At 30.8% G+C, this 13,752-nt stretch overlaps 1 protein-coding gene across 1 annotated transcript in view; it reads left to right on the top strand.

Moving 5' to 3' along the window:
• Positions 1–12,746, top strand: part of LOC117172192 (LIM/homeobox protein Lhx9-like) — a 147,336-nt gene extending 134,590 nt beyond the window's left edge. The window contains exons 4-5 of the mRNA XM_033360037.1: positions 6,306–6,449; positions 9,214–12,746. Coding sequence (XP_033215928.1) covers positions 6,306–6,449; positions 9,214–9,364 — 295 coding nt within the window. The 3' untranslated portion in view covers positions 9,365–12,746. The remainder of the gene's footprint in view (positions 1–6,305; positions 6,450–9,213) is intronic.
• Positions 12,747–13,752: the final 1,006 nt, after the last annotated feature.

Raw genomic sequence — 13,752 nt, 5'->3', positions numbered from 1 at the left:
AGTCCAGGCCGACTAATTGGAATTTCTCTCTTCCCTTGCCTCCCCTTCTCAACAATTCATTTCACTCGGTGTCCTTCGCTTGATCAGAATTCACTTTTCTTATAGGTGTTTTTTTTCTGGGAAAGGCGTTCTCTTGTTTCGTTGATTTCTGCTGATTAAGACATCCGGGATTGGGAAATTGAACTGGTCAACTTGGATTAGGGAAAAAACTCAGGTCTATCGGCACAGGAGAATACTTAATTCAAATTTTGCATTCTCATCAGAGAAGATATTAGATTTGTGTAAAACGTGCCCCCCCCCCCCCCAGTTTTTGTCAAATGTCCACGTTTTGAGACCCTCTGAAACCGAAAAACAGGTTTTTAGGAATGTGTCTGTATGTCTGTCTGCATGTCTGTCTGTGAACACGATAACTTTCGAAATAAATTAATCTATAAGATTACCCTTTGATACACTCGTTTAGTGGCCTAAACTAAAGGTCAAGTTCGTTAGCCAGCCATTTTGGATGAAAATTCAAAAAGTGGGCACATTTTGAATATTTCTTAGACCACTTTTTTGAAAATTCCAAAATTCTCTGTACAGTTATTTATAGTATTCAAAAAGTTGAACAATTTATCCTAATGACTTTTTTTGAAAAATAAAAAATTACCAGAGTTAGATCATTTTCAAAATAAAAACAAAAATTAAAATTAACATTTTAAGCCAAACAAGGCATAATACGAAAAAAAGTCAAGAGAAGAAAAACGTTGCTTTTCGAAATCCCTACAAGATCATGATAACAATTTTTTTTATTTGGTCGAAAAGTTGAAAATTCCAAATTTGATCGTACCAAAAAATTTTGAAACCACATTTTTTCATGATTTAAAAATTCTATGTACGGTTGTTCATAGTACTCAAAAACTCAAACAATTTATCCCTATGACTTTTTTCTATAAATAGAAAATCATCAGAGTTAGGGCATTTTCAAAATAAAAAAAAAAAAAACAACTAAAATGAACATTTTAAGCCAAACAACACATGATATGAAAGAAAGTCAAAAGAAGAAAAACTTTGCTTTTTGAAGGCCCTACAGGATTATGATAACAGCTTTTTTAATTTGGTTGAAAAGTTGAACATTCCAAATTTGATCCTACAAAAAAAATAAAAAATCCACAAATTCAATTTTTTGGTTAAACTATGCAAGATACGAAAAAAATGAGACAAAACTTGTTCATCTAATAAAGAGCTATTATTTTTTATAGGACACGTAGTTTTTTCTTCAGTCTTAAAAAATAACATTCAAAATAAAAATGTTAAATTTTTTTGAAAAAGCGACACAAGGTATACACTAAAATTAACAGATAAAAGTTGTTCGCCTAAAAAGATCTATCATTTTATTATCAATCATTTTTCGATAGGACGAGTAGATTTTTTTTTCGTAAATAATAAGATTAAAAATAAAAAAATTAAATTTTTGGAAAAAGCACAGACTAGACGAAAGAGGACATAGGCTCCTATATATAGGACCCTATATAGGTTCCTGTATTAGACCCTATGCAGATGCGCAGTAGTTTTTATTTAATCGTAAAAAACAACATTAAAAATAAAAAATTATAAAAACAAGGAAATAAGAAGTAGTATGATTCAATTTTTATGCATATTATGAATTTTAATGATATACATTTATTGAAATGATACATGTTTCAGGGCAGCTTAGAATACAATTTAAAGCAAAATAAGAAACAAATACAAAAATAATCATGATAAATACAATTTGCTTTGTATTTTGCAATTTTGTTAATAAGTAATCCCAGGCAGAGTTACATAAAAAATGTATTATAATTGATATAAAAGTGTTGTGTATAATGTAGGAAAGTTGGCATGTGGAACAAAATCTAGTGCGAAGCACGAGATACGTGATGAGAATGTGTTCGTTAAAGCCAAAAGAGCTTTAACAAAAGAGAGTTCAAAATCACAAAATTACAGTTGTCGGTCCGTTCACCTTTGATTTTAAAAGGTCTGTGCCCGAATGCGGAAGAAATAAAGACCAAGTGCGGAGTGCGATTGCCATCAGTCGCGTACCGTAGGTGCGGCACAAGTTGGGTGATGCTCCACAAATCTGTTCGGTTTCTCCAAAGTTGTCTTGTACGCTAGAAGTTGTTTGATGCATCCAAATCGTTTGGTGCATCAACAGTTGTTTGGTGTGCTAAAACTTGTTTGGAGCCCCAACAGCTGATCCGTGCTCTCTTTTAACGAAGAACAATAATGTTTCGTCATTGTTTCGCCCTTGCTCACTAATTTGAATTAATTAATAAAAATCTGGCTTCCACAAGTGCCCCTGGCACTTGCTCAGATTTGCCTTCTCATGGTTTCGCTGAAACGCAAAAAATAAGAGCTAGCAGGGCTAAGAAGATTTAAATGATGTGTCTCATTAGCATATCAAGTTAATTGACTTTTCGGAATAGGATCTATCTCGAGACTCTAATGGATAGAGGGAGCCATTTTTCGTCGTCAGAATATTGTTTACGGGACGTGTAATGTCTCTCGCATAATCCAATCAGCCATCTTAGAAAGCAATTATGCTGAACTTTCTTGAACTTTCCCATTACGGTTATACTCGTAATTTACGAGAAGTGCCTCAAGTTTAATGAAGATAAGTAATTAATGTTTGTATTTTGTGACCCTCTAATTATATCATTTATTTTATAATTAATTATTTCAATTTGAGAATATGACTATTAGGTCTAAGAGTTGATGGCAGATAGTAAATAAAAGTTTTAATTTAAATAAACATACTAAAAGTATGATTTCTAAACCAGTTGAATATAATAATGATTGAGGAAATATTTAGTGTATAAAACATATTAAGGTGGGTAAATTGGGATTGAGCGACAGCTGCGAAAACGGAAGTAGGAATGACAGAAATGCATCCGGTGGTGGCGACTATCGACTCGTTAGTTGGTTTCTTGCTCTTTTTTAGATTCTTTCATTGCAGTGAGAAACGAAAAGAAATATCGCTGCTATTTTAGAATTTTCTCTGTTTTTAGAAACAGCCTCATTGAGGAAAATACAAATAATTTCCGTACGGAAAAATGGGTTATACGCGTAAAATTTAATATAAATGTATGTATTTAAATGTTTATACCTTTCATGTATTGTCGGTGAATATTTGAGAATGTGTGCATGACTCATGTATATCGTAGATAGCTAATTGGTGCATAAACATCGAGCTTTACGAGCCGTTGGTATATGCCGCGGCAACCACGCCGCCGCTTTGCAAACATTGACTGCCATTAACGTAGATCTACGTGTACCCAACACACATATTATAAACATATATATGTACACACAAGCACCTTTGTCAACATACATCTCTATTATATGTATAAATAGACCTCTTTCCCAAATCTCTCTTTCTTTTGTACAATTTTTAGATTCTCATAATATTTTCCTTAGTTATGGATGTAAAATCCTTTCGGAAATCCTGAGAACATTTTTTTAAAGATTTCTAATTTGAAATTCGTCTAATTAAAAAAATGTTTCTTTTGAAAGAGTATTATTTCTTGCGGGTAGAGTTTGAATCGGTGAAGTGTTTTAAGAACCAAATACATAATCTCTTCGCAAATCCTGAGAAAGGGCTGCCACACAGTCACTTAAATAACGTTTAGTCACTTTTTTTCATATCACATTTTAGTCACTTCCTTAAAAAAAGTGATTATAGTCACTTTTTAAAGAAAAAGTCCACTTTAGTCACTGTAATCCGTCTAATTTTAACATCTATAAAAAAATAAAATTGAATAATTCTTTGTTCGAAATCTGTATTAATCTGTGGCATGAAAATGCTAATCAATATCAGGCTTCATAATTTCCCCTCTTCTCCTTTTTTCTGATTTTTTTTTCGGAAATACGAACTGAATTAATAAAACGCAAGAAGAATATGAATTTAGTTTTGTTCGAAAGTTAATTATTTTGGTTGAAAAGTCTAATACATATTATATTTTTGGTTCACATTAGTCATTTTTGGGTAAAAATTGTATAATTTGGTTGAAATTGTAATTATTTTGCTAAAACGTTGTCATTTTTAATAGAAAAATTCATCATCTTTAGTATAAAAGTAATCTTTTTTGGCTGAAAATGAACTTTTTTTTGTTGAAAATTCAGCTTTCTTCTAAAAAAATGGTTTTTTGGGCTTCGAAAATTAACTATTTGGTTCAAAATTCACCTTTTTTTTTTGTTGAAAATTCATCTTTTTCGTTTAAATTATATATTTTTAAAAAACATTCGACTTTTTAATTTGACAACTCAACCTTTTGAATGAAAATTTATTTTTCTAGGTAAAAAAGAATTTTTTTTGGTTAATAATTAAACTCTTTAGTTAAAAATGCACTTCTTTGTTGAAAGTTCATCTACTAACTGGTAAAATGTAATATTTTATGGTTTAAAATGCGCCTTTTTTAACTTAATAATATGTTTTAATAGATGATTAACAATTTTTTTAACTAATTTTTTTTATTACCTATTCATAATTTTAGTTGAAAATTCTTTTTTTTTTGTACCAAATTTATTTTCTTGGTTGAAAATTAATTTTTTTGGTTAAAATTTGAATAAATTGATTGCAAAATCATTTTTTTCGTAGAAATTATATATTTTTTGGTTAAAAATACCACTTCCTGGTTGAAAATTAATAACATTTTTTATTTTAGGATTTAAACATTTTGTTGGATATTTGTATTTGACGGTTAAAATTCGTCTTTTTAAAATTAATAATCCTTTTTGGTTGAGGATTCAACTATTTTTGAACTTATTTTTTTACTCAGAGAATTCATCATTTTCATTGAAAATTCAACTATTTGTTTGAAAATACACACATTTTGTTGAAAAATTGTATTTTTGGGTAGAAGATCTATCTTCTTGGTTGAAAATTCATGTTTTTGTTTAAAAATTCATTTATTATATTAAGACTGTATCTCTTGGTAGAAATATCATATTTTTTGTTAAAAATGCAACTGCCTGGTTGAAAATTAATCATTTCTTTTGTTTGAGGCTAGAATGCTAGAATGAAGATAAAGAATTATTTAAGAAATCTTAAAAGTTATAATTCAGAATTTCTTGAATTAAGAAAAATATTTTAAAGAGGTTGTTGCGTCTTGCGGATACATTGAAGCATCATTATAGCAGTATCCGCATTTAAATCGACATAGATTGTTCATTCGGCCCGGCATGGGCATTTATAGCTGTGATGGTGTAAGGATTTATTCGTCCTATAAGACTGTTATGGCTGCTATAAAATTCGAGTACCTTCCTCGCTCTCTCTTTCTTTGAAACGACGCGACTTTTCGCTCTGCGCAGTGGAAAAAGTAATTGAGTAAATCTGCGATTACGAGCCGATAAACAAATATTTAGATGTGGCTCGTTAATTAAGTCGATAAATAATCGGCCAAGCAGAATTTAAGTAAAACTCTTTTATTCTACCAATTACTTAATCGAAGTACTCTTAAAGTTTTTTAAATTTACTTTTAGAGTTTATTTTATCACAACCTGTAATCAAACCATTTTTATAGTCCGCCTTAATTAGTTATTCAAGTTTCAGGTTGATAATCTTATATTAATTACAGATTCTGCTTATTTCTTTTGAATTTTTTGTTCGCATCTGGAATCTTTTTATTTACTTTTTGATATGATAGAAAAGTCTCGGTATAGAATTATTTGACCGAAGTGCCAATTAAAAGTTCCATTTACAACACCTGATTATATCGATGTGCTTGTTTAGACTTTAGAGTCTGAAACTGGAAAAAGAGAAAAATTAATTGAAGAATAAAAAATTTAAAGCAGAGCTTATTTACTTAGTAAGTGTTTGCTTGACGTGAGATTTAATTGGAAACGCATCGTATTTATCGCCTCTTAAAGCCCGAACGAGACAGAGAATGTCATCTCGCGTCACCGATGTTTCGATTGGTCGCCTTCATTGAGATGATGGATATCAGGACATGCCTGCCTCGCAATCGTTCGCCTCGGCTTAACGGGTTCATCCCCCTTTACTGTCGCTATGAAAAAGAAGATATTATTTTTTTCAAATGGAATTTACCACCTTTCAAATTTTATTATCACTTTTTAGTATTATAACTTTCCATTTTAAAGTTGCTTTATTTTCAGTTTTTTTTTTTATTGAATTCACTTTAGATTGTGTAAGTTGGATCTTCAGTCGGTAAAGTAGGTCTCCGAATAAAAGTCTTACCATCAGAACAGAGATTGACAAAGGATATATTATTTGAAACATGTTTGAACTTAGTAGGATCTTTTTTTTACAATTGTTTTCTTTTATGTTTCAGGTTATTTGGCAGTTCTGGTTCTTGTGCGGGATGTGGTCAGACGATACCACCCTCGGATTTCGTAACGAGAACAGGGGGATCTGTCTTTCATATGAAGTGTTTCCAGTGTAGCAAATGTGGCGCGCAGCTTAATCCAGGAGCTAGGTAAGATTATTTAAAATATTCAATTTTAAAACTGAAAAAATATATCGAATCATTCCTTCCATAAACTATGTTACCAAATAATCAAGACTTTTTGAACAGAACAATTGAATTTTTGAAAAAAAAGATGAATGTAACAAAACAGTTTAATTTTTTAAACAAATAGACGAATTTTTTAGTCATAAAGATGAGTTTTTCACAAAAAATAGAATAGTTATATTCTCGGTTAAAAAAAATACTTTTCGACAAAAGAAAACGAACTTACAAACAGTCGAATTCAACGGAAAAAGAAAAACATTCTTGTATTTGAATCCTCAACCAAATAGATGAATTTTCAATAAAGTTATTAACAAGATAAACTTGGAAAATTGTTTACTTTTGAATACATGAATTTTCTAACAAATTGTTGAATTTCCAGATATAAAATTAATTTTTTATGAAAAAAAGAATTATTTTTTAACCAAGAGGTGAATATTAAAAAAAATTAATTTTAAACAAAGCAGTTTAACTTTCAACCGATAAGTTGAATCTTCAACCAAAAATATGAATTTTCAACATACGTTCATTTTCAAGCAAATAGTTTTATTTTCTACTAAATTGTGGAAGTTTCAAGCCAAAAAGACGAATTTTCAACAAAAAAAGGACTTTTCTACCTACAAATATTAATTTTCCACAAAAAAGTTAATTCATAAATAAATAGTTGAATTTTAAACTAAAATAATGAATCTTAAACCAAAAAAATGTATTTTTTACAAAGTAGTTTAACTTGAAACCAAGTAGTCAATTTTTCAACAATAAGAAATTAATTCTCAACGAAGCATATAATAGTTGATATTTGAAATACAAAATATTTCTATTTCAAATAAAAAACAATTTAATTTAAAAAAAAAGAATAAATTTAAAAAAGAACATTTGAATCCATAACCAAGACTTAATCTTCAACTAAGCGTTTGCATTCTTAAACGAAAAAGATGCATTGTTAAACTAAGGGGATGCATTTTTTACCAAGAAACTTAAGTTCCTACTAGAAAAGACGGTTTTTCAAAGAAATACTGTACCAATTTTTTGAATTTTTTAGCATAAAAGACGTATTTTCTACAAAAAAGACATATCAATTTTCAACCAATCAGTTGCTTTTTTAAAAAAAATTTTCTACTAACTAGCCGAATTTTCAACAAAATAAATGCATTCCCCACCAAACAGTGGAAATGAAAACAAGAAAAGGCCAATTTTCAACAAAAAATGGAATGCTCACATTCTCAATTAATAAATTTAATTATCAATGAAAAAAATAAGGTACGTACCATAAAATACTTAAATTTTCAACAGAAAATGAAACTAATTTTCATCATAACATTGGCATTTTCAACAAAATAATTAACTTTTTAGCCAAGTAATACAATTTTTAACTAAACAAGATAAATGCCTGAATAGAAATGTAATAGTAGACTTAAAAAAAAAATTTTGTCAAAGAGTAGTTGGATTTTCTTTTTGTGTTCCATTAATTTAGTTCGTATTTGAGTTAAAAAACTGTAGTTTTGTGCGAACTATTTGGTAAAAAATTCAACTTCTTTGGTTGAAAATTCATCTTTTTGGGATTAATATTCAATAGTTTAAAAAAACAATCTAATTTTTAACTTGAAAATTCAACTTTTTTATAAAAATCTATCTCGCTTGGCAGAAAATAATTATTTTTTGGTTAAAAATTCAACTCTGTAGTTAAAAAATACACTTTTTTGTTGAAAAATTATCTATCTACTGGAAAAAGGTAATATTTTATGTTTAAAAATGCCCCTTTTTTAACTTAATAATCTGTTTTGATAGAGGATTCAACTATGTAAAAAAATTTTTAGTTGCAAATTCATGTATTTTTTTTAATTCGCATTTTTGGCAGAAAATTTATTTTCTTGGCTGAAAATAAATTTTTTTTATTAGAAATTAATTTGATTGCAAATTCCGTTTTTTAAAATTAAAAATTAATTAATTTGATTGGAAATTTCTTTTCTTTTTTGTAGAAATTTCATATCTTTTTGTTAAAAATAAAACTTCATTGAAAATTAATAATTTTTTTTGGATATGGATTTAACTATTTTGTTGCATATTTGTATTTCATGGTTAAAAAGCACCTTTTTAAAATTAAAAATCTTTTTGGTTAAGGATTGAATAATTTTTTAAATAATTTTTTTATATAGAGAATTCATAATTTTAATTGAAAATTCAACTGCTTGATTAAAAATTAATCATCTCTGTTGGTTGAGGATTCAAGTTTTTTTTGTTGAATATTTGTCTTTTTTTGTTTGAAATATACACTATTACATTTTTCGCCGAGAATTAATCTTCCTTTCGTTACATATTCAATTAACTTGATTGGAAGTTGAACTGCTTGGTTAAAAACTTTTTTTTGTGTTTGAAGATTCATAATTCTTTTAGTTGAGAATTAATCTCTTTTGTGTGCTTTAACTAAACGAGTTAAAAAAACTTTTGTCCAAATATAATTGGATTTTCTTATTGGGTTCTGTTAATTCAGTTCGCATTTGAGCGAAGAAACGAGACGAAACGAAAATTTGTTGAAATTTCTTATTAGCAAACGTTTTAAACCTTATCCACGTTCCGTTTTTACACGCCGTTTGCCCCCCCCCCCCCCCCCGCTATGTTGTAACGCAGCTTATAGACGGCCTCTTAACAAAAAACATATAATTACCCAACTCGTTACCATTCACAACGAAAAAGAAAATATAATGAAACCATTTTTTTGTTCTGCTTCCAGGTATTATTTAGTATCTGGCGCCCCAGTATGCGAGGAAGACTGGCAAAAATTAGTGAAATCGTCGACCCTGGTGGTTGGAGCAGCAGCAGGCAACGGTGGCGCCCCCGTGCGGAAAGGCAAGGTGGGACGACCGAGAAGGAGTCGCGAATGAGGGGGCAACCCGGTCGGTCGCCCGAAAAAGGTGCAGCCGTCTCCTCAGCCGACGCCTGTCGTCGCGGCGCTACAGCCGCAGGTCGACCTTGTGGACGTCGGCGTAGGAGCGGATCCCTATTCGCCGCCTCCGCCGGGTCATCAGCACTACCACCATCACCACCATCCCCATCAGGTGGGCCTAATTCCTACCGGAATGCCAGGCCACTCTCAGCAACACCCGTCAGCCTATCAGGATTGGTCGTGGCCGCCCGATTCCTGTGACTGAGTGATTTTCGACATGGACGATCGGCAGTTTTAGTGATCGCGAGAAAACAAAAAAAAATCGATTCTTATCGAGAAAAAAGTCGATTGTATCATACGCGAATTGAGAATTCGAGAGATAAATCGCCAGTTGTCGCGAATCATCGATTGACTTGAATTGAGAATAATCAATACCTGCAATCGAAAAACAATCGATATCCGCGACCGCGAAAAGATTGATGCTCTCAATCGATGATGCATCGACTGGTCGAAAATCGTGTGCTGGTTCACGCGCAGGACGATCTTCAATTGTCTTGTACCTGTCGGCAGAGAGTGCATCAAATTTCGGAGAAAGTGGTGTGCCCAATAGAGGTTCTGGGGGGGAGTGGTAAATCAGGTTCGAACCTGTTTGGAGGTAGAGACTCGCGCATTGACGCGATAATGAAGGATTCTCCGAGAAAGCGAAATCTTTGCATTGCTTACGAAGTTCTTGCCATTCATGAATTGAAAGATGCTCCTGATTGCCTGTACGAATTGACCCTCACGAGAGTGTGATTCTCCAAATGAGGAACTTGGTGATGATTGTAAAATTAATTGATAATTGTGGTCTTGCTGATGTATAGAGAGCGGATTACAGTCTGTGAAGGTAGCTGCCGTCGGCCCTTCATAAATGCGACGCGCATCAATGTGCGTCGCTAGCGCCCAGACGCGCGTCACTAGGCCTCTTCAAAGTGACTCTAGTCCGCTCCCTGTTGATGTAATTAAAAAATTTAATATCCTGATCGTGCTTGCTCACAATCAGATAAGGCTGAACTTGTGATCTATCGGATTTGATGATTTGTATAATTTGAAAAATTTTGTTGATTGAAGACTTTTTTTTAAATTGAATTATATTTAAAGGATAAAAAACCTAATGTGATCTACCTGGATTCGATGATTACGATCTGATGCTTCGAGTTTTTGTTGAAATTTCTATATTCAATATTTTAAATCTTTCCAGGAAGTCTTCAATCTTTTTCGATGTAAACTATTGCTCAACTGTAGAAAGGAATTTGATTATCAAATTTTCGAATGCTCATGCCTAATAGACTTCTAAAGTTAAACAGTTTCCAAATTTTATTTCTTTGATAATAAAAAAAAAGAAGAAAAAGAATGATGTTCTGATATTTGTCTTTTCTGTGGCTAACGAGTACAGCAATTTAAAATGAGGGAGGAAGAAGGATAAAAAACGGAAAGAAAACAAAACGTCGTGGTGATACGGTAGCTCAAATCGACTCTTAGAAAATTATTTTTCTTTCAAAATTATCGGGCCTTTCGCTTCGTCGAGCGGCTGGGACGACTAAGTTCGTTAAGCGTCCCTTGTTTCCGCGTCAAGCTACCATTAACGGTCCCTTTTTCACCGTAAAATCTATACATCGCGGTTCGTTCTCATTTATTTTTCACCCTACCTGAAACTCATAAACGAAGAAATTGTCGCTCCTTAATTTCGCCATTTTTTGTTTCCTTCTTATTCCCCTGATTTTTGGCCGAGCAATACAATTATGAAAAATCCTTCAAGCTGGACAAGAATTAGAATAAAGATAAAAACAAAAAAATTTCACTGAAAATGGATTTTCTATTAGAAAAAAATTTCAGGGAGGAAATTACTGTAAGGGACGAGTAATTTAAATTCAGCAAAAAAGGGAAAGATTTTCAAGACAGGGTTTCGAGCATCCACAATAAATGTAATATAAATGTATAATCTTAAAAAAGTCATGATATATCTACCACGCTCAAGGCCAGTGCCGTTTTTTTGTTGGGTAAATTCAAACAAAAAAAAACACAACTTAAAATTATTAGCATATTAAATAAATTGACGCAAAAATCAAGGAAGAAAAAATAGACGTTTTAATTGAAATACGGTAGTGGCCTGGGCATTTCGAAGCTCAATTAACAAAAAAATTGAATGTAAACTGTATCATACAATCGATCGTTTCTCGTTTACTCGTTCCGTTCATTAGTAACAAATTTTTTCCTCAAATACTCTATATGTAACGTGGCATTGAAGAAAATTGCATCTTAGATGAGGTCGGATTTTTTCTCTCCATTTTAATGAAAGAAGCAGCATTCCCCACAAAGTTTTAAAAAAATGCCTGTGTAAATAAATCCGATAAAATGGCTGAAAAGCAGGTACAATTTTTTTCAAGGTCACATTTGAGGAGGTCAGAAATTCGAGTCAGCGCCATCTTTTCGCCAAATGACAACAGTGCCATTCTTTAAATTGGAAAAAGTCGATTTTTAAAATCAAGTTTAGTCATTGGTAGAAAAAAAGTTGGGGGCCATTGCAACTCAATTTCAGGCCCCTTTTGTCTTGAACTTAATTAAAAAATATATAAATAAATAAAAGGAAAGACAAGAGTCAGCTTATTGTAACGAAAAAGAGCAGAGATCTTCTAAGCCTGAATTTTCGATTTCAATTTTGTTGGCAGATGCGATTTTATTAAATTTAATTTTAAATTTTGAATGAAAAAAGCGTCGATCTCTGCGATGACGAAGAGAGTGGGTGGATGATGTAATTTAAACTTGTATATAGGGAACATTTTGTATATTGTTAAAAAATTTGTGTGATATAAATGGTTATTTACTGTATTAATGATGTTGAGATGAGGCATTTTTTGTGAAAAATTATTCAAATTTGGTCAATAATTACCAATCTCAAATTTGAGTAATTCTGCAGATAAAATGGTGAGGGACGTTTTGGACAAATGACTACAGATTCGAAAACATGAGAAATAATTTTAAATGTTCAGTCTTGTTAGTAGAAAATTATTTAATATTTTAAATAACTAGATTTTTTAAAATAATGACATTTCCTTTGTTCACTATTTTGCTTCAGAAATGGAAATATTTTATCGAGAAATATTTATAATTGAAAAATGGAGATTGTTTCCGTCTGTGGTATTTGGACTTGACGTTTGGGCGAACGCGTGATTTTTCGCGTTTAGTTAATTTTGTTATTTGATTTATCTCGACTTATGAAGCCTCAACCGGCTACTTCCGGTTACTCACAGGCTCTTGTAAAATAGTACGCCACCACACGACACACGCACACGAACACGTTTATTAATTAATAAAACGAATACAAGTTTTTAGAAAATGAATATCTGCTTATTTTTTTTCTTTCCTCAATCCCCTTTTTTTATTTAATAATAGGGTCGATAGTGTGATGGAAAATTACAAAGACTTTTAGTGATATTTCAGGTTGTCAATTCTTCCTGGAAAACCGGGAAATGTCAGGGAATTGTTTCCAAATCTTGAATAATTTTCTTTTTTTCTTTTAAAACATAGCGTGATCGCTAGATCGGGAACCGGGAATTTTATGAGACCGAAAAATGACCGGTAATTAATTCTTTTACCAGGAATTTTACACATTTTTAGAAAAAAAATCTATCTAACTTAGATTTCAACCGGTTTTTAAATAATTAGTTAAAGATTTTCCTATTCTGATTTTTAATTTTTAAGCGTACATTTCAATTTATAGAATTAAAAAATTTTGAAAATTTCGTGTATATATATATATATTTCAAATTTAATATTGTACTTTAAAATTAAAAATGCGAATAATAATCGATTTTTCAAGACGTTTTGCAATTAGTTCACAATTTTAGAATTTTCAGATTTTAACGTTAAAAATAATATACTCATCCAAGACTTTCATTAAATCTCAAATATTATTTCAGTCAAAAATACTTCATTTTTAAACCATACCGTTTTAAATTTTGTAATTAACAAACAGGAGAATTACCTTATATTTATAAATTTCTGACTGTGCATTAAAAATAAGTAATTATAATTTAACTATTAGAAATTAAGCAAAAAAACAAGCTTTGAACGTAACAATTTTAATTGTTCTATTAAAAAAATTTTTAATAATTTAAACGAAGTCTTTAGGTGTACCGACAAAATCCGGCTATTCGTACTAAAATTTCGATGCAAATAGTCCTCAGTCTAATTTGAAACCAAATACGGATTTTGGCAGATATTTTTATAAAAAAGAATAAACAAAATTCATAGGAAAATTGTAAATGATTTTGTCTTTTGAAAAATTAATTTTAAAAAAATGTTTAAGAAAGTTTAGAAAGATTTACAAAATTATAAAAAATAATG

Source organism: Belonocnema kinseyi, chromosome 1 (assembly GCF_010883055.1).
Source record: "Belonocnema kinseyi isolate 2016_QV_RU_SX_M_011 chromosome 1, B_treatae_v1, whole genome shotgun sequence".
In the NCBI taxonomy this organism is placed as follows: domain Eukaryota; kingdom Metazoa; phylum Arthropoda; class Insecta; order Hymenoptera; family Cynipidae; genus Belonocnema; species Belonocnema kinseyi.
Note: the sequence above shows the minus strand (reverse complement) of the source record. Positions and strands in the feature narration are given on the sequence as shown.